This window comes from Coenobita brevimanus, chromosome 58, assembly GCF_032717465.1.
Source record: "Coenobita brevimanus isolate Jiangsu-jjx chromosome 58, ASM3271746v2, whole genome shotgun sequence".
NCBI lineage: Eukaryota > Metazoa > Arthropoda > Malacostraca > Decapoda > Coenobitidae > Coenobita > Coenobita brevimanus.
Genome location: NC_137011.1, coordinates 12,691,970 through 12,710,526, shown reverse-complemented (window position 1 = coordinate 12,710,526; position 18,557 = coordinate 12,691,970). Strand labels below are relative to the sequence as shown.

Sequence of the window (18,557 nt, the reverse complement as noted above, 5' to 3'; positions counted from 1 at the left end):
CGCTCACGCTTCCTCTTGCCCCAGTTGATCTTGACAGTCCCCTCCACTGCCCGTACCATTGATGCATGAATGAATCACCAGCCCTTGTACTTGTACCTAGCTCAGTTTATTCATCCATTTTTTTTTATTTTTTTTTGAGGGGGGGGGATTCCCATAGTGATACTGCGCACTATGGTGTATGGGATGGGAGAGAGAAAAGAAATTTCAAGGTTTATTGCACATTGCTTGTAATAAAAGATTACATGCACCAGTACTTTTTCTGTGTCACGTTAAGATCACGAGTTATCCCTGAGGTCATTTTCTTTTCATACCTCTGTAATTTTCTTATTACCTTAAGCATTTACTCGGGTATATCATTGCACCAGTGGAACTGCACAAAATACATACTACTATAGTTCACTATCACAGGATAGCCAGTTTACACATATATTGCACTTTATTACCACAGCACTCTGTGGCACTTGAATTGAGAGTTGACTTTCACTGTATCATGAGATAGCTTCCTTGTACCTGAAAGTTGCCTTATATTCTAAATTCTTGTGTTGTAAAATCACATACATGACTATTTCTTAGTGTACTTGAGGAGCCACACATGATAAATACTAATTCATTGTCACAGCAAAACCAATTTGGGTGTATGGTGCACTATATTACCACAACACTTATTGGTACTTGTACTGCGAGATCACACTCACTGTATCTTCATATGAATAGCTTTTCTTGCATTCTACGTTTTTATGTTGTAAAATCACTTACCTGGCAAAGTTCTTACTGCATGGGAGGAACTGCTCAAAATATTTTCTAGTTTACCCTCACAGCCAAACTAATTTGCATGAATATTGCACTGTAATACTGTATTACTAGTGGTAGGTGGGGACGCTCACCATCCACTCACTCGATGTAGTGCTGCTCTCTGGTGTCTGCCCTTTCTGCTTCATCCTTCTTTCCTTCCATCTTCTTCTGTCTTTCTTTCCTTCAGTCTTTCCTCGTCTTTCTGCCTACGGGTGACTTTACACTCCCTCTTCTGTCTTTCATTCCTTCATTCTTTCCTCGTCCTTCTGCCTGTGGGTGACTCTACACTGAGTGACAAGCCAAATGGTTTCCTGTACACCAGGAAACCATTTACTACGCTGGGTGGTAACCATATAACCAAATTTTGGCGCCTGGTGGTTTAGTGGGTAATTACTGTGCTCCAATCGGATTGAGCCGGTGAAGGTTTATATCCAAGGGGTGGTTAGGGTCTATTGCTCACGTAATGCCACTCAGGGATGAGTGAGGTTGGTCATTCTCATCTTAAATGTCAGGACCAACTGCCTAGCCCCGGGCTCCTACGCTCCTCATGGGGCATCGTAGGATTGGACGATGATGAATGGATGAATACTGTAATACCGTACTTATTTGCAACTTTACTGAGTTCACTTACTCTGGAACATGAGAATATTGACTTATTCCCATACTTTTCCTTAAATTCAAAATTCTTATGTAGTAATATTATTACGTACGCTACACATTCCCCACACATCAGTGCCCATTACCTCGCCTCAGTGTGGTAATTGGAGAAGTAGTGCACAAGACCACCTTGTACTCACTGCACCCGTAATGCATTTCCTCGTGAACTTGCTGCGGTTGCTGTTTACGGAGATATGGCACCATCTCAACAGATTTTTCCTGCAGGTGTGTACCCAATGCTCACCATGCGGTGAAGCAAGATGTAGTCTCCCTGGACGACCCTGTCACCAGCACTTGACTCCTTGGTGCTGTTGGTTGAACACATCCATATTCTGCCAGCAGCTCATGCACAAGCTCTTTCCCAACTCATGTAGAGAAAGATCTGTGCCAACAGCCTACGCAAATAGTTTGAATGCACTCAGCACTAATATCAAGAAGGTGTAGAAATGCTTTTTTGTACCACATGCAGTTTGTTCCTGAGACAGTTGACACAAATCTGTATATCAGATTTATCGATGAGCCACACGGTTATATTGTAATCATTGACTGGATCAGGCTTGATCATGAGTCCTTTGGTCCTGTGGTGCTGCATCCCAGTGGCCTGCATCTCACTCTTGTGAACTGTGGTAAGCCTATTGACCTTCTGCTTGTCATGCCAGAGAATGGCCAGCTTGTTACCACATTTCCCTGTGTGTAAAACTCCCTTCTCGATCTTGGCAGGGAAGACAGGGTAGTGCATCGTATTGGGCCTTACAGTGCCACAGGTTCCTGTCCCATGTTCAAGGTCAAGCTTCGTCATCGCCAGGGTTGTGTAAAAGTCACTGATGAATAGAAAGTAGTTAGCCCTGAAGTAATTGCCCATTAGCATTTACACAATGGCACTTAAGAAGCTGTTTAGACTATTACTTACGACATCCGCATCTGATGCTGAGTACACCACAAAACCCAGCACATCTCTAGTCTTGCAGTCACGTGACAAAGAATTTGATGCCAGAACGATGACGTTTGGATGACATGTACTAGATAAATGCTAGTCATCCCCAGAACAAAACAAGTGACTCGTCCACCACCACTTTTCAGAAGTGCCGGAAAAACCTGATGAATGATTCCTTTAGCATGGTCAGAATTGGATACATTTTTCATTCATTAGGTGCAGGTTCCAGGTAGGAGGAAAAGTGTAGGAATTATACTATGGCAAGGTACCTGTCCCATGCCATGAACTTCTCAAAGACATGTGTGACTGTGAGATCGTCCTTGAGCCAATAGTCCTGCATGGCATGCTTTTGTGTGCGCTGTCATCATGGTCAGAGCTAGCCGCATGAATAGCTAACTTCAACAGGATATTATTACCTCATGTTTGATTTGTAATGGGAAAGGGGGTTGAGCCTGCATAGAGATTTCCTGGTGAGATGATTTCATGATTTCATGCACCAGGTATTCCATCATGGACAATGAAGAAAAATGCTGAGAAAAAATTTAAGATATGTGAGTTTGCTGTCCCTGGGAAAAATGCCTGAACGCCTGCATGAGAATCATCAAAGGCAAGTACTGAGGGCTCACACCTTTCCCCTTCCTCCAACACAAAAGTTTCCTTTGTCCCCACATGTGGCCTGTGGGAACTAGGGTGATGGGCATGCACGCCTCGGCCTCTTGAATGGTCAACATGTCCATGTGTACACAGTCTCTTGAACGGGAGGGAGAATAAGCTGAGAGGGTGATCATTCACCATGCGGCAACGACTAAGGAATGCTTGGAGGTGATGCTGCCTCCTTCAGCTGCCCACATGGTAACCCCCGTGGTGCTAAGAGTGCAGATGAATGGTCAGGCTGTGGCGATGTCCGTCCGAAGTCCCGGGTTGGGGCGATGTCGGCTGTGGAGGATTGTGTAGGTGGCTGGGTGACCGAAGTGTGGTTTTTATTCAGCAAGTGACTTTCGGCCGCCTGAGCCTCGGCATCAGAGTCCAACGCTTCAGAGGAGTCTCCTGAGGGTCACAAGGGTAGGAGATGTCAGCAGGCACAAGGGGATCATCAGATTTATTCTCAAGTGGCAGCATGGAGCTGTGGGAGGAGGCACGGGAGGGCAGCTGGGTTATATCATTCTTTACATGATAATTCCTGCTCTCAGATGTCGTCTAACCACTTGACAATGACGCTGCAATTTCTAATACCCTGCCAATCGCATTGTCACTTGATCCCCTCCCGGAGCGAGTGGGAGGTTTGGCAGCGATCTGAGGGAAACTTGCTGCAGGGAGAGAATCAGACGAATTGGTTTCAGAACTCATTGTTGTATACACTACAGTTGCAAGTAGAAAACTGGCTTTGGCAACCACGCACCTTTTAGAAGCTTGTCACTCACTGGGTACCATAGAAAATGTGTATGAATTCAAACTCTGGTGGGAAATGCAAAGGGGCTGTAGCCGTCATCTGAGCTGCTCTGAACACTTTTTTATGACAGTTATGGCCGTCACCCGTGCTCTAGGGGTTCATCGGTAAAAGAAGTATGAATTGCACCCTCACTGAGTAACACCAGCTGAAACAAAGCAAAAACCTCACTTCAGAACTAATACTGTATAAAGTTTTTTGATCCACTAACTTGTTATTACCACTGGAGAAAAAGAGATTGGCTTGCTGAGATATTCTTCTAACTTACCATGACATGTGAGAGAAATGCACATTAATTACTGGTTCACGACCAAAACAAAATGGCAGAATATTGGTGGGACATACCCAGAACAAAGAAGCTTCACTCAGCAAACAACTGTTTTGAAGGGCATAACTGTTCCCACTGGTGAAACAACATACAGGTAAATTATCACTCACCCGACTGTAGCTCAAAAACGCAGGGAAATGCTTATCGCTTCCCTGAACACAATGATCACAACCACGTACAATCACATCCGAATGCGCCAAATGTAAACGAGCTGGTCGGGATAAAGCCAAGCACACTTGAGATGCTCAAAATCACTAGTATACAGGCTTGATTCATACTTACATGGAGTAAAACTTTCGAAACACTTAAACACAGAAGTACACAACTCATTCAGAAATTCGCACTACTCCTTCCATTATGTAGAGCACAGTATGCAAGTCCGTCTGGAACAATGTCAGCAGGCCATGTGCAGTTTTTCAGCTGATCTTGTACACAGTCAGCGATCTTCTCCTTTAGCTATCATTAGTGGTGTTGCTCAAGGTTCTTTCCTGTCGCCAACTTTCCTCGTCCTATTCATAAATGATCTTGCAAGCTGTACATCTAACAGTATCCATTTGTACGTTTTGCCATTCCATCCATTTCTTGCAGCGTTCATTATAGAAGTTACTTCATCCAAATATAAGGAATGAGGCAGGCACACCAAATTTCTTGCTTGGCTCATACCTCTGATGGGGTAATAGTAACCCTAATGTTTTTTATGCATCAAAAAGTCAATTCTGACATCTTTTGGCCCTCCATAATCCCTCACAGGAGTATTTCTTTAATATTCAACAATTTTCAACTCAATCCTGCATCATCGCTCAACATTTTGGGGATATCATTCTCTTAGAATTTATCATGAAAAGATCATATTATCTCTCTTGCAGAACTTGTTTCCAAGATTTTATGTGTTATAAGCCGACTTCGTGCCTCCTTTACCATAAAGCAGCTGTTGACTTATACAGGCGTTCTACTCTCGCCCCTATGTGAAGCACAGCTTTCATGTATGGGGGCTTCCCAAATGCTGCTATCTTCTATCTCTCGTTCTTCGCTGCACTGTTACGTGTTTATCTCATTTCTATCGCAACTTCAATTGTCACTTCTTTTGATCACTCTGCTTGCATCCCTCCTCCATCATGTCTGGCAGCCAACTTTCACCCCTTTTCTTTCCAGTTGTCTAAAGGAAGAGTTAGCTGATATTCCCACACCTTCATGTACTCGTATACAACAGGTCAACTCTGGAGCTATATTCCTCTGTCTGCATCTTCTGCGTATGACCTTTAGTCTTCAGTTCCATGTGTCCAGGCATCTCGATATGAATGGATCTTCAGTCTCTCTCTCTCTCTCTCTCTGTTGGGGATTGTGGACCTTTGGCTCCGACTTCCTTGTATAAAAGGAAGAAAAGTGAACAAAGGGAAGTATGCCGCGAAAGAAAAAGGGACTTTTTAGCACGGATTTCGTCTTGTAAGAACAAATTTAAGCTTTCAAACACATTCGGTTTTATGTCAGTCATCCGTCTAAAATGACTGGCCAAATAGCTAGTGGTCACTGCCTTTCCGTTTACCCTACCTACGGTACTATACAGCTTCCCGAAATTAATTAAAACTTGTCTGTTACTTGTTTTCTGCTTTAAAAGAGAGAGAGAGAGAGAGAGAGAGAGAGAGAGACTTTTATGAAAGAACTATGCCCAGAATTTATATGAAACTTTATCAACGCAAGAATAGCAGTAAGGTATGTTAGAAATACTGCATAGTTCATCAGATCAAGAAAACAAGTATGTATAGTGAAATTTCGAGCAGTATGATCGAACACATTAATTACCTTTCCTAATTTTTCAGGGCGACGAGTGGTTAACGTTGTGAAGCTACCTAATAAGTGGCGTTGCATAACTTTGATATGTGCCCATTCATATCGCATGACAGAATGTTGTCTCTGATGGAAACTGACGAATGTACCTCGATGTTCAGTCATGAAACACTTGTCCAGTCTAGGGCCACATATTGGCCTATATTGAATTTTAAAAATCAGAACTTAACTCTGTAGACATCGACCTGAAGGTAGAAAAGACGCACTTTCTTGTTACCATTTGAGCTATCACAACCGGTCATAGCCTGCGGCTTCCTGGGACATGATTGTTGGAGAAATAATTTTAACCGGTCAATACTGGCCAAATTGACAACACGAAAATGCAGCTTTTAGGCTCTGGTAACAAACACCCAACATGACCAGAACTACAGGATACCGACTTTATACTAGAGATATTTAAATATCTTTCACAACAGAGGAGCAAAACTGGGTTTAACGATCTTTTTTTTTTTTCCTTCGGGAAGGACAAGAAACTGGAGTTGAAGGGTTAACAATAAACAAATATGACATAGTTTATTTCCTTGCTTTCTAATCTCCTTCATTGGAGAATCATTCCAGCTGTTTGGTAAATTCGGTATTTAAAAATAATCACGTGCTGCTACACCAGCAGTGACTGCAGTCATGATTATTGTGGTAGCCTGCATTTATTGCCGTACTCGTCATGACGGCTGTCGTCACTGAGATCATCACCTAAAAGAAAAAAAAAAAGTAGGAGACGTCGCTAAATCCTCCATCCTCTAACGCTGACCCAGTTCATTGCAGGAATAGAACGTACACCCATGAGCAGAAGTTTGTCAATCCTCTACCTACATTATGTCCTTCCGTCCATATTTCACGTATCTACCCAAACTACAGATAATATTCTTCCTTCTCATACTCTTTTGTTTTGTTCTTCATATTACTGTCACATAAAAAAAAATAGTACATAGAACACTTTCCATTGCAACAACCAGTGAGCTCTTGCTCATTGTTATACATCTTTGAATCTTTTTCTTTACTGGAAAAAGTCCCGATTGGTCTGACATGACTGCCTCCGAAACGGCAAGTCGCGTTCAACAACACAATGAAAATACATCGCATTTACGACCAGTTGTACATTCCTCGCTGTTAAATTTTAAATGCCAGATTTATCTTTATTATATACGATTAAAATTGCAATCATCAACAATACGTCGTGTAAGCGCTTTAGTAAAAATCGTTTTAAGCAGGAACCGCACAGCGCTTGCACGTAGCACGACTTTTCTTGCAAGCAAATAGTCTTAATTAAAATGCCATATGTTTCCTTGTTTGTAGCGTGATTCTCGTATTAGGCAACAGTAGCTTTGTTATTATGTTACCAAGACTGTCACCCCTCATTTATCTCCCTACTTCCCCAGCTGTGCGAGGACGTTGGGGTGCAGGGTGTGGGGAAGATAGCGTGTCATCGTTCCTCCAAGATGGCTGGGGCTTTGGTGGAGGCTGGGGTGATGGGAGCATTATACTGTCGACGTCTGCTGCAGTATCATAGGTGGAACTGTCCGCTGGGAAAGTCTCGACGTAGGATCATCAGGAGAGGTGAGAGAGAGAGAACATTAGTGTTGGCATCAGTTTTAGCGTTAGTGTTAATTTTATCTTTAATGTTAATGTGTTTTTTTTTTAGTTTTAGTGTTGAGTTTAGTTTTACGGAGTGGTGAATGAGGAAAGAATGGCAAAAGGGTGAGTGGATGAGAAAGAAATGGAAGGGAAATGCTAGTTAAATATGAAGGAAAGGGGATGAATTGAAAGTGAGTGGGACAAAGAGAGGGGTAGATGTGTCTGAAAAGTCACTCTCGAGCAGAATAATATCGACGGACTTAGCAAGAATAAAATATTTAAATACATCATTGTAGTGACGACGTTACGCATGCGTCCGTAAGTAGCATTCGTCTTTGTCCATCTTCACCGCATACACTGAGACAGCGCTGTTGCATGAACTGTCAGCTGCATCAAGGGCAAGCAAACAGCACAGTGTCCCACATGAAAAGTAATCGTAAAAAACTAAGGGTTTGTCTTCCTCTTTACCAATTAAGGTTTAACGGCCGTAAGCTTAAGCAGAAATGGAGAGGCCTTAATTTGGTTCCTAGTTTACGCATTAAGAAAAGCACAAACAAACCCTCAGTTTTTACAGTGTATGCTAAGAGAGTATTGAAGGGAAATGGGGAGGTTGGTACCCCTGCGTGACCATTCCTACTTGCTGGAGGGCACTTGGTATGTAGGAAGGCGTTACCGTGGGAGTCGCCGTGACTGTTCTTTATGAAATGCTTTCCATAAACAACAAAACACGACGATTCCTCGTCATTATATATATATATATATATATATATATATATATATATATATATATATATATATATATATATATATATATATATATATATATATATATATATATATATATATATATGTATGTATGTATGTATGTATGTATGTACGTATATAATTAGATAGATAGATAGTTAGATGTGTGTGTGTGTGTGTGTGTGTGTGTGTGTGTGTGTGTGTGTGTCTGTCTGTCTGTCTGTGTGTATTACCTACGTTTGAATTGATTCAATGACTTTACAATAGCGTACAGAAGTGCCTTGTAGAGTATGAACAGGATCAGTCAATAAACAAGAAAAATATGATTACATTAGTGATAGGTTAGGTTTGGTTACGATAAGTCTGGTTAGGTTAGAACGAAATAGGTTAGTATGAAAAAGGCTGGGTTAACTTACGAAAATATAGGTTAAGTTTGAGTAAATGGACACTGATAGGGATAATTTTGCTCCAAAATGGCCTTCTAAGATGGCGTCCGTCTGTCTTCTCGCACAGGTTAAATTTGGTTAGGTTAAGCATAAAATTAGTTAGGTTAGCCCGGAATTGGTTAGGTAAAGTTAGAATAATTAAAGTTGGGTTGTTGCGAAAATTTAGGTTAGGGTTGGATCAATAGGTACTGATAAGGGCACTTTCGCTCAATAATGGCGTTCTATGATGGCGTGTGTATGTCTTCGCGCGCAGGTCAATGTAAGTTTGGTTAGGTTAGCATAAAATTGGTTAGGTTAGCCTAAGATAGGTTAGGTAAGGTTGAGAAATATAAAGTTGGGCCGTTACGAAAATTTAGGTTAGGGTTGGATAAATAGGCACTGATAAGGGCAATTTCAATCAAAAATGGCGTTCTGTCTTTGCGCACCGTAATATAGTGTCAGTAAGTATACGGCCTTATGCCAAATTCATTTATGCCAACCCTTACAGTCTACTCTGAGACGGTGCTGTTGGAGGGTGAATAAATTTATCTTGCACTGTAAAAATTAAGTATGAAAAGTCGTTATCATATTCTTTTCATATACATTCACCCTAATAAAGTATTCCGTGACAGCCCTGCTTCAGAACCTGTCAGCTGTGTTAATGTCCCTTAAGCGGAATAATACTGCTTGACAATAGAAAATTTTACACCAACGTCATCGCTCGATTCCTCGACCAGTTATGGAAGGGTCTCTTTACCTCAGTCGATCCGGACTTTTAAAGAAATGGATAGTTGTGTGTAGCAGTCTGGACAAATGTTTATTAGGTGCTTTGCTTCTCATTTACGCTAACCCGCCTTGCGACCCTATCGGGGCGATCAGCACCTGCACAAGTGAGAATCGTTTCTGAGCCACTCTTCACTTTGGAGCAAGAGTTTTGTGGCCCTACTGGGCAGCAAAACACTCGCTTCTGTGAAGATGCATGAAACTCCACGCAAATGCCCCGCTGCATATTCCGCGTACGTGTAATATAACACCAATAAAAACAACTGTTAAGGGCGAAAACACCTCTTCAGGAGATTTTGATCGACCTGAAATTGAAACTGGCCCATCTGTGACCCAATTCCAACCATCCTGCCAATTTTCTTTTTTTTTTTCCAGTTTCAGCATATTGCACACACACACACACACACACACACACACACACACACACACACACAGGATTATAGTATATTCTAGTTATTTGTATCCATGCTTACAGCCTGTTTCAAGAAGGTACTGTTACATAGCCTGTCTAGTGTTATTGGCCTATGGCAGAAATTACCGTCAGAGTTGGAGTAGTTTAAGGTTAAAGCATACGAGATGGTCCTAGATCTTGTTCACTTATAAATCGTCTTCATAACCTAACCCTAACGGACTAATATAACTTAACCTAAAACAGAAATGGATGTCATTACATTCTTGTAACATTCTCATAGCCTACCCTGAGACAGAGTTGCGACATAGCCTGTCAGTGGCATCAAATGTCTCATGTTGTCTTCCTTAAGCTGAATGGAACTGATTTGCAGTACTAAGAATGAAACCCAAACGATGTCATCGTTCAGCTCTCTGTCCGTTCTAATACATTCGACTAGAATCTCTTTACCTCAGCTTAGTCACAACTAGAACCTAGATAAGGACCACGATTATTAGATATGTACGCCATGGCTACGTGTTGCAGTCTGGGGAATGTTATTTGGGTGCTTTCTTTGTCAGTTACGTTATTCACTTGTATCCATCTCCCAGGATTGTGCTTTCAGCGGCATCGGTGACCGATGTCAGAAATTATTTTTAGTAATCACTGTGTTGCCTTTCTTTCTGCGATACGTTTTAAGAATATGGTGGTACACATCATATAAATTTTGGTAAGGGGTAAAACATGTTCTATTGACTCCAGTTCATTCACGTATATCCAGCTTCATAGCTTGTCAACATCAGCATCAGTGTATCATAAGAAACTGACTAAAAAGCAGTGGGCGATTTGAGAATTAAACCGATTTATCGATTAAACATAATTATTATAGCCGTAAGTCCAGTTCATATAAATCCAGCCGTACAACCCAACTGTGGCAAAGTACTTTTACCTGCAGTTACCCGCAGTACATTAGACCTTCCCGCAATAGAAAATGCTATCATCTTTACCTATTCATGTACTTGCAGCTTATCCTGAGACGGCGTTATTGCATAGTCTGTCAGCAGCGTCAGTGTGCCACGTTGTGTCGCGGTGGTGTGCGCTGGGTCGCCTGCCTCACTGCACCTGTGACACTGCCTCAGATTACTCACGCTCTGAGCGATTGAAGGCATGGAGATGGGGCGGATGTGGAGACAACACTAGATACGGCAGCAGGTGGGGAAACTCCAGATACCAAACACTTGTTGTCTCACTGACAGCTTTTTACTGTAGACCATAAGTTTTAAGGTCTTCTTCTTCTTGCTCCTCCTCCTCCTCATCATCATCATCATCATCATCATCATCATCATCATTTTTCATCATCATTATCATCTTCCTAATCATCTTCTTGTTTTACTTTTCATCATTAAAATTACCCACATCCCTGTGCGAAGTTTTCTTGTTTCTGTCATTATTATTATTCCGTACATATTACCTCGGACGATCACTTAGTGATGGCCAAGGTAACGCTGCAAAGAAAATGGGTAAAGAGACGAGGGGAAGATAAGAGGAAACAGCTCCTGTGAGAAGAGTGGAGAAGCTGCAAGATAGGGAGAAAATGGCAGAGTATTAGAGCATAGTGGAAGAAAGATTGGGAAGGAATGAGTTAGAGCAGATGGAAGGGGTGGAAGACGTATGTAAGATATTCACGGAAGAGATAGGCGCTGCGTGTGAGGTGGTTTGTGGAGTGAGGAGATGCAGGGGTGTGCAAGGGACAGCATGATGGAATGATGAGGTGAAACGAGCGGTGGAACAAAAGAAGGCATTGAGTGAATGGCTAGCGAGTAGAGGTAGGGGAGAAGATGAGAGAGAGAAGAGAGAGGTATATGTGAGCAGGAGAAGGGAGGTGAAGGGAATGGTGAAAGGAGAGCAAGAAGAAAGTGGATGAAGAGTGTGGGAGGAATCTGAGTGTAAAATGGAGGGAGAGTAAGAAATTGTCTTGGAAGGAGGTAAAAAAAAGAAAGACAGTGTGAAAGGGGAAATGGTAGGGGAGTGAAAAATGGGAATTGTTGGTGGGGAAGAGAGAAATTGAGGAGATGGAAGGAGCACTTTGAGGATTTCTTGAATATAGAGAGTGAGAGCAGTGTGAGTATAAGTGGTTGGGGAATGGCTTGGAGACGAAGCGATGAGAGGAGGCAGGAAGAGATAAATAGCGAAAGTAGTGGAAGCAGTGAAGAAGATCAAGATGGGAAAGAACTCAGGAATTGATGGAGTTTGTGGTGAAATGCTGAAGTATGGGGGTGAGATTGTTGTGGGGTGGATATGAAAGTTGTGTAGATTGGCTTGGGACGAGGGAAGGGTTCCGGAGGACTAGAAATCAGGTATAATTGTTCCTTTATAGAAAGAAAAAGGGGAGAGAGAAGTATGTGGTAACCACAGGGGTATTTGCCTTCTTAGTGTGACTGGAAAAATATATGATAATATACTCATTGATAAGAGCATATAACAGAGGAACTACTTGGAGAAGAACAAGGGGGATTTAGAAAGGGAAAAGGATCTGTATATCAGATATTTGTTCCAAGATGTTTAGTGAAGAAGTATCTAGAGAAGGGAAAGAAAGTGTATGCTGCCTTCATGGACTTGGAGAAAGCTTATGACGGTATAGATAGGCAAGGTATGTGGAAGGTATTAAGAACAGATGGAGTGGAGAGGAAATTGGTGAGTACTGTGAAGAGTATGTACGAAAGAGCTAGGGCTACGGTGCGAGTGGATGGTGAGCTAAGTGAGTTCTTTCATCTCAATATGGGACTGAAACAGAGTTGTGTGATGTCTCCATGGCTGTTTATTATATACATATGGATGGGTTTGTAAAGGAGGTGCAAGGTAGGGCAGTGGATGTGCGGGTGGCCCTAATGAATGAGGGTGAGATGTGGAAGATTCCGGTGTTGCTGTTTGCTGATGATACAATTTGTTGAGTGAAGGTGAATGGGAGTTGCAAGGTTTGGTGAATGAATTTGGGACAGTGTGTAGGAAGAGGAATCTGAAAGTTAGTGTAAACAAGAGTAAAGTTATGGTGTTTGAGAAGAATGAAGTCACAAAGTGCACAGTGAGGTTGGATGGTGAGGATATGCAGAAAGTGAGTGCATTCAAGTACTTTCGAAGTGTGATGAGTAAGGATGGAACTTTTGAGGATGAAGTGTTTGGAAGGGTACAGCAGGGAAGGAAGGTTGTTCCTTCACTGAAAGCAGTGATGAGAAATAGCGAGGTGAGTACGGAAGTTAAGAAGTCACTGCATGATAGTATTGTGATCCCTACCCTGACGTATGGAAGCGAGTCAAGAGTGAGAGCAGTGGAAATGAGTTACTTGAGAGGAGCATATAGAGTGACATAGAGGGACAGGTTGACGAATGAAGAAGTGAAGGAACATTGTGGGGTGGATGCGGATGTGGATGTGGCTGAGAAGATTAGGAGAAATACACTGAGGTGGTTTGGACATGTGGAGGGAATGGATAATGAAAGACTGACTACGAGGGTGTATGTAGGTGAAGTGGAGGGAGGGAGAGGGAGGGGAAGACCGAGGATGTGGTGGAGGGATAGAGTTGAGAGGTATATGAGGGAGAGAGGAGTGAGTTGGAGGGAGGGCAGTTAAATGGTGGGTGACAGAGAGACTTGGAGGCGTTTTGTCTGCTGCCACCCTTTACGGGATTACGGCGTCGGGCTATAGATAAACAGATTATTATTATTATTATTATTATTATTATTATTATTATTATTATAAGTGGTATGTGGGGGCGCTCACCATCCACTCACTCGATGTATTGCTGCCCTCGGGTGTCTGCCCTTTCCTCTCTTCCATCCTTCTTTCCTTCCATCCTCTTCTGTCTTTCTATCCTTCATTCTTTCCTTGTCCTTCTGCCTACGAGTGACTTAACACTTCCTCTTCTGTCTTTCTTTCCTTCATTCTTTGCTTTTCCTTCTGCCTGTGGGTGACTCTACACTGAGTGACAACCCAAATGGTTTCCTGTACACCAGGAAACCATTTACTACGCTGGGTGGTAACCATATAACCAAATTTTGGCACCTGGTGGTTTATTGGGTAATTATTGCGCTCCAGTCGGATTGAGCCGGAGAAAGTTTATATCCAAGGGATGGTTGGGGTTGATTGCTCATGTAATGCCACTCAGGGATGAGTGAGGCTGGTCACTCTCATCTTAAATGTCGAGACCAACTGCCTAGCCCCTGGCTCCTACGCTCCTCTTGGGGCAATGTAGGATTGGATGATGATGATTATTATTATTATGGAAGGGGGCACCCCTCATCCACTCACTCAGTGTAGAGTGATGCCATATGAGCTCTACACTGAGCGACAAGCCAAATGGTTTCCTGTACCCAGGAAACCATTTACTACACTGGGTGGTAACCATAGAACCGGGGTCCAGGGCCCCAACCAAATGGGCATGTGGAATGTGAGAGGTGTGAATGAGGAGAGCAAGAGGGTGGAAGTGGTGAATGTGTTCAAGAGTGCGAGATATGCTGTGATGGCAATGTGTGAAATGAAGATCCAAGGGTGTGAAGTGGAGGAGTGGGAGGGTGTGAAATGTGTAAGATCGGGAATGAATGGGAGAGGAAGATGCAAGGAAGGAATTGCTTTGTTGATGAATGAGGTGTGGCAGTGTGGAATGAGAGACTACAAATGTGTCAGCTTGAGTTCAAGTTTGGGAAGGTGAAAATGGCAGTGATTGTAGCATATGCACCGTGTGAGGACAAGAATGAGAGAAAGACAGGTTTTTGGATGAGCTGGATGAAGAAGAGGGAGAAATGCCCAGGAGCTGCAAAGTGATCATAATGGGGGATATGAATGAAAGAGTAGGCACTGGTCCTGAGGATGACATAAAGGGTTGTTACAGGATACGGGTTCATTTGAGATAAGATCTGAGTATACTGAGAGCAAGAAGCATGTAAAGAGCCTAGTGAAAAGGACAAAGAAGTAGGTAAATGATACCCTGAAAATAGGAAGTTATTCTGGAAAGAGGTGCGGAAATGGAGAAGTGAAAGCGGAAAGAAATGGGATCGTGTGAAGGATGCAGGTGGCAGATTATTAACCCATGGAGATGAAGTAAGGACCAGAATGAAAGAATATTTTGAAATCCTGATGAATGGGAATAGAAAGAGCAGAGTGACTATAAACATGATTGGTTTTGGGGGTGTGGAGAGAAGGAATGCAGTGCTAGGAGACGTGACACTCGCACAGGTGAAGAGCGTTGTGAAACGGCTGAAAAATGGGAAAGCAGCTGGGGTTGATGAAGTGTATGCAGAGATGCTTAAGTGTAATGGAGAGAGTGGAACGAAGTGCTTGTTGGAGATATGTAAGAAGGCATGGCTGAGTGAAACTGTGCCTACAAAGTGGAAAAAGGCTGTGATTGTACCCCTGTACAAAAATAAAGGTGAGCGAAGTGAGTGCAAGAATTATCGTGGCATAAGTTTATTGTGTGTGGTAAGGAAGGTATATGGAAGAATTATTATAGAGAAAGTAAGAGAGATATCAGAAGTCCTAGTAAGTAATGAACAGGGCGGCAGAGGATGTGTGGATCAATTATTTGCAGTGAGACAGATAGCAGAGAAGGCTTGTGAGAAGGACCATAAGGTGTTTATGGCATTCACGGATCTGGAAAAAGGCATACAATAATGTAGACAGAGAGTGATTGTGGAAAGTTTTGCACATGTACGGTGTAGATGGTACGCTGCTAGGTGCTGTCAAGGGTTTTTATGGTGGTAGCAATGCATGTGTAAGGGTTAATGGGCATCTAAGTGAATGGTTCACGATCGATGTGGGCGTGCGACAAGGTTTTGCGATGTCCCCATGGTTGTTCAATATATATATGGATGGGGTTATGAGAGAAGTAAAAACACGAGTAATGGAGAGAGGGATGGCGTTGGTAATGAATGGTGATGGATGGTATGCCTCAAATTTGTTGTATGCTGATGATGCAGTACTGCTTGCAAGTACCGGACAAGTACTTGGTAGGCTAGTGCAGAGTTTTGCTGATGTCTGTGAGCGTCGTGCCTTGAGAGTAAATGTAGAAAAGAGTAAAATGATGGTTATTGAGAAGGTAACTCCCAGTGTGATGTTACAGTGAATGGAGAGAGACTGGAATTGGTGAGAGAGTTCAAATATCTGAGTGTAGTGATAGAAAAGAGAGGAAAATGTGCAAAAGAAGTTGAAAGTAGAGTGACACAAGGAAGAAAGCAGCTGGTGCAATTAAGGCCTTGATAAGAAACAGAGGCTTGAGTGTTGCAGCTGCACGAGGCTTACATGAGGGAGTGTTAGTGCCAACTTTAACATATGGATGTGAGACTATGGTGTGGCATGAAAAGGAAAAGTCAGGAGTAAGAGCAGTGGAGATGGGACTGCTGAGGAATGTATGTGGAGTACAGAAGGTGGATAGGATACTAAATAATGTGATTCGTGAAAGGTGTGGAGTGAGGAAGTCGGTGGACGCCAGAATCGAGGAGAGTGTACTGAGATGGTATGGTCATGTGGAGAGAATGGATAACAATAGAGTGGTGAAAATGGTATACTTAAGCTAATTTGAAGGAGGAAGGAGGCGAGTTAGGCTAACGAGAAGGTGGAGAGATATGGTGGATGAGTGTGTGAGGATGAGAGGTTTGGAAGTCAGTGAGGCTAGGGACTGACAAGAGATCGAGCTGGCTGGATGAATGTAGTGAGAAGTGCATGATCAGGGATTTTGGCACCCCTTTTTAACGTGGCAGCGTCCGGACTGACTCAATTGGATACGTTTATGTGAAGCTACAGAACGTGGTGAATGTTTTTGGTTTATCCGATAGAGCCAGGATTCCGGGGGCTTGAATGATGAGTGAATGGAAGCGTGGCCCATTAAACTGGGCAAATTTGGGCTGTCTGGACATTGCTACTCCTCACCCTGCCCTTATGTGGGAAGGGAGGTCCGGATGATGATTATTATTATTATTATCGTTATTATTATTTTTATTATTATTATTATTATTATTATTATTATTATTATTGTTGTTGTTGTTGTTGTTGTTATTGTTATTTGTGGTAGGTGGGGACGCTCACCATCCACTCACTCGATGTATTGCTGTTCTCGCGTGTTTGCCCTTGCCACTCCTCCATTCTCTTTTCCTTCCATCCTCCTCTGTTTTTCTTTCCTTCATTCTTTCCTCATGCTTCTGCCTGTGGGTGACTTTACATTCCCTCTTCTGTCTTCCTTTCCTACATTCTTTCCTCTTCCTTCTGCCTGTGGGTGACTCTACACTGACAAGCCAAACTGTTTTCTGTACACCAGGAAACCAATAACTACCCTGGGTGGTAACAATATAACCAAATTTTGGCGCCTGGTGGTTTAGTGAGTATTTATGACGCTCCAATCGGATTGTGCAGGTGAAGGTTTATATCCAAGGGTTGGTTGGGGTATATTGCTCACGTTATGCCACTCAGGGATGAGTTAGGCTGGTCACTCTCATCTTAAATGTTAGGACCAACTTGCCTAGCCCCGGGCTTCTACGCTCCCTATGGGGCGATGTAGGACTGAATGATTATTATTGTTATTATTATTGACCCTTGTGCGGTGTGGTGCGGTGAGGATCTGTCCCTTATCTCCTTTAGGGCTAAGTTGCGAATGAATGTGTTTGAATGGATGAGTAAATGGGGAGTGTGTCGTCCTGTCTCGGCTACCTCCCTTTCCTTGGGGAAAGCAGCCTAGGTATATAGATAGAGATTATTATTATTATTATTATTATTATTATTATTATTATTATTATTATTATTATTATTATTATTACTACTACTACTACTACTACTGCTACTACTATTATTACAAGCGAGAGAGCGCAGAGAGCGAAATGATGTTTACGTTCAGCTGAAAAGTAAACGGCCTGACGAAAGCCTACATTATATGACATGGCCCAGCCTGGCCCGACACAACATTGCCCGACCGTGATAGTTTTCAGAGGCTAATAACTTTTCCACTATGTGGGTTAGAGAAGTAATTCTTTCAGCAGGTGGTAGATACATTCAAGAAATTTTGTTTTTAGCTATATATTTCATGAGACCAAAGAAACCCCTTGGAATCCCAGCTTTCCAAGGGAATGTACCAAGGGCTTCAATTGACAGCTCCAAGAAGAAATCGAATTAAAAAGAGTTTCCAGTTGTAGCACTATGTTTTCTTGCATGAATTCTAACAATTAAATATCGAATATTACGCTCATAATTTTACATGAACGTTTTTCTACAGTATGTTAAGGGGGTTAAGTCAGCAAGAGTAATCGCGTTTACTGACGCAGTTCGTTGACAAGGCAAGTGGGGAACGGAGAAATGAATATTGTGCGTGTGATAAATGCTACGGCGCCTCGTTATATGCACATCCAGTGATAAAATGTGATAGAGGGAAAACATGAGAAGGTAAATAGTTTAACTCAGTTATTCTTCTGCTATTGTTCAGTTGCCTCACAAGAAATGTTGAAAGTTTACACCAAAATGAAATTGTGATGATAGGCTTATGTACAAACGCTCGCTCGCTCGTTACGCACTCACAAAGCACACTTTACTGGTTATTATTACTTATTTTAAAATTGCGATATTTCAAAGGCTATTTGACTTTGAGCCTTCAAACTTGGTCAACTTAGTT

The 18,557-nt window shown here is 42.4% G+C and overlaps 2 protein-coding genes across 2 annotated transcripts in view; one reads left to right on the top strand and one right to left on the bottom strand.

Annotated features, from left to right (window-relative positions):
* Window positions 1-1,879: 1,879 nt before the first annotated feature.
* Window positions 1,880-2,723, bottom strand: LOC145402610 (uncharacterized). Its single transcript, XM_080274602.1, has 2 exons — window positions 2,653-2,723; window positions 1,880-2,294 (listed from the first exon to the last, which is right to left on the bottom strand). Exons 1-2 carry the CDS (start codon window positions 2,721-2,723, stop codon window positions 1,880-1,882), a joined length of 486 nt encoding a protein of 161 aa, XP_080130728.1.
* A 3,097-nt stretch (window positions 2,724-5,820) lies between these two features.
* Window positions 5,821-18,557, top strand: part of LOC145402608 (protein Wnt-9a-like) — a 34,773-nt gene continuing 22,036 nt past the window's right edge. The window contains exons 1-3 of the mRNA XM_080274601.1: window positions 5,821-5,868; window positions 7,380-7,557; window positions 10,941-11,127. Coding sequence (XP_080130727.1) covers window positions 5,821-5,868; window positions 7,380-7,557; window positions 10,941-11,127 — 413 coding nt within the window. The remainder of the gene's footprint in view (window positions 5,869-7,379; window positions 7,558-10,940; window positions 11,128-18,557) is intronic.

Bases quoted from the DNA above. Each gene is read 5' to 3' on its own strand.
- LOC145402610 (XM_080274602.1), bottom strand. From the start codon at position 2,723: ATGCAGGACTATTGGCTCAAGGACGATCTCACAGTCACACATGTCTTT. The intron at 2,295-2,652 runs GTACCTTGCCAT...CAATTACTTCAG, and splicing joins AAGTTCATGGCATGGGACAG to GGCTAACTACTTTCTATTCA.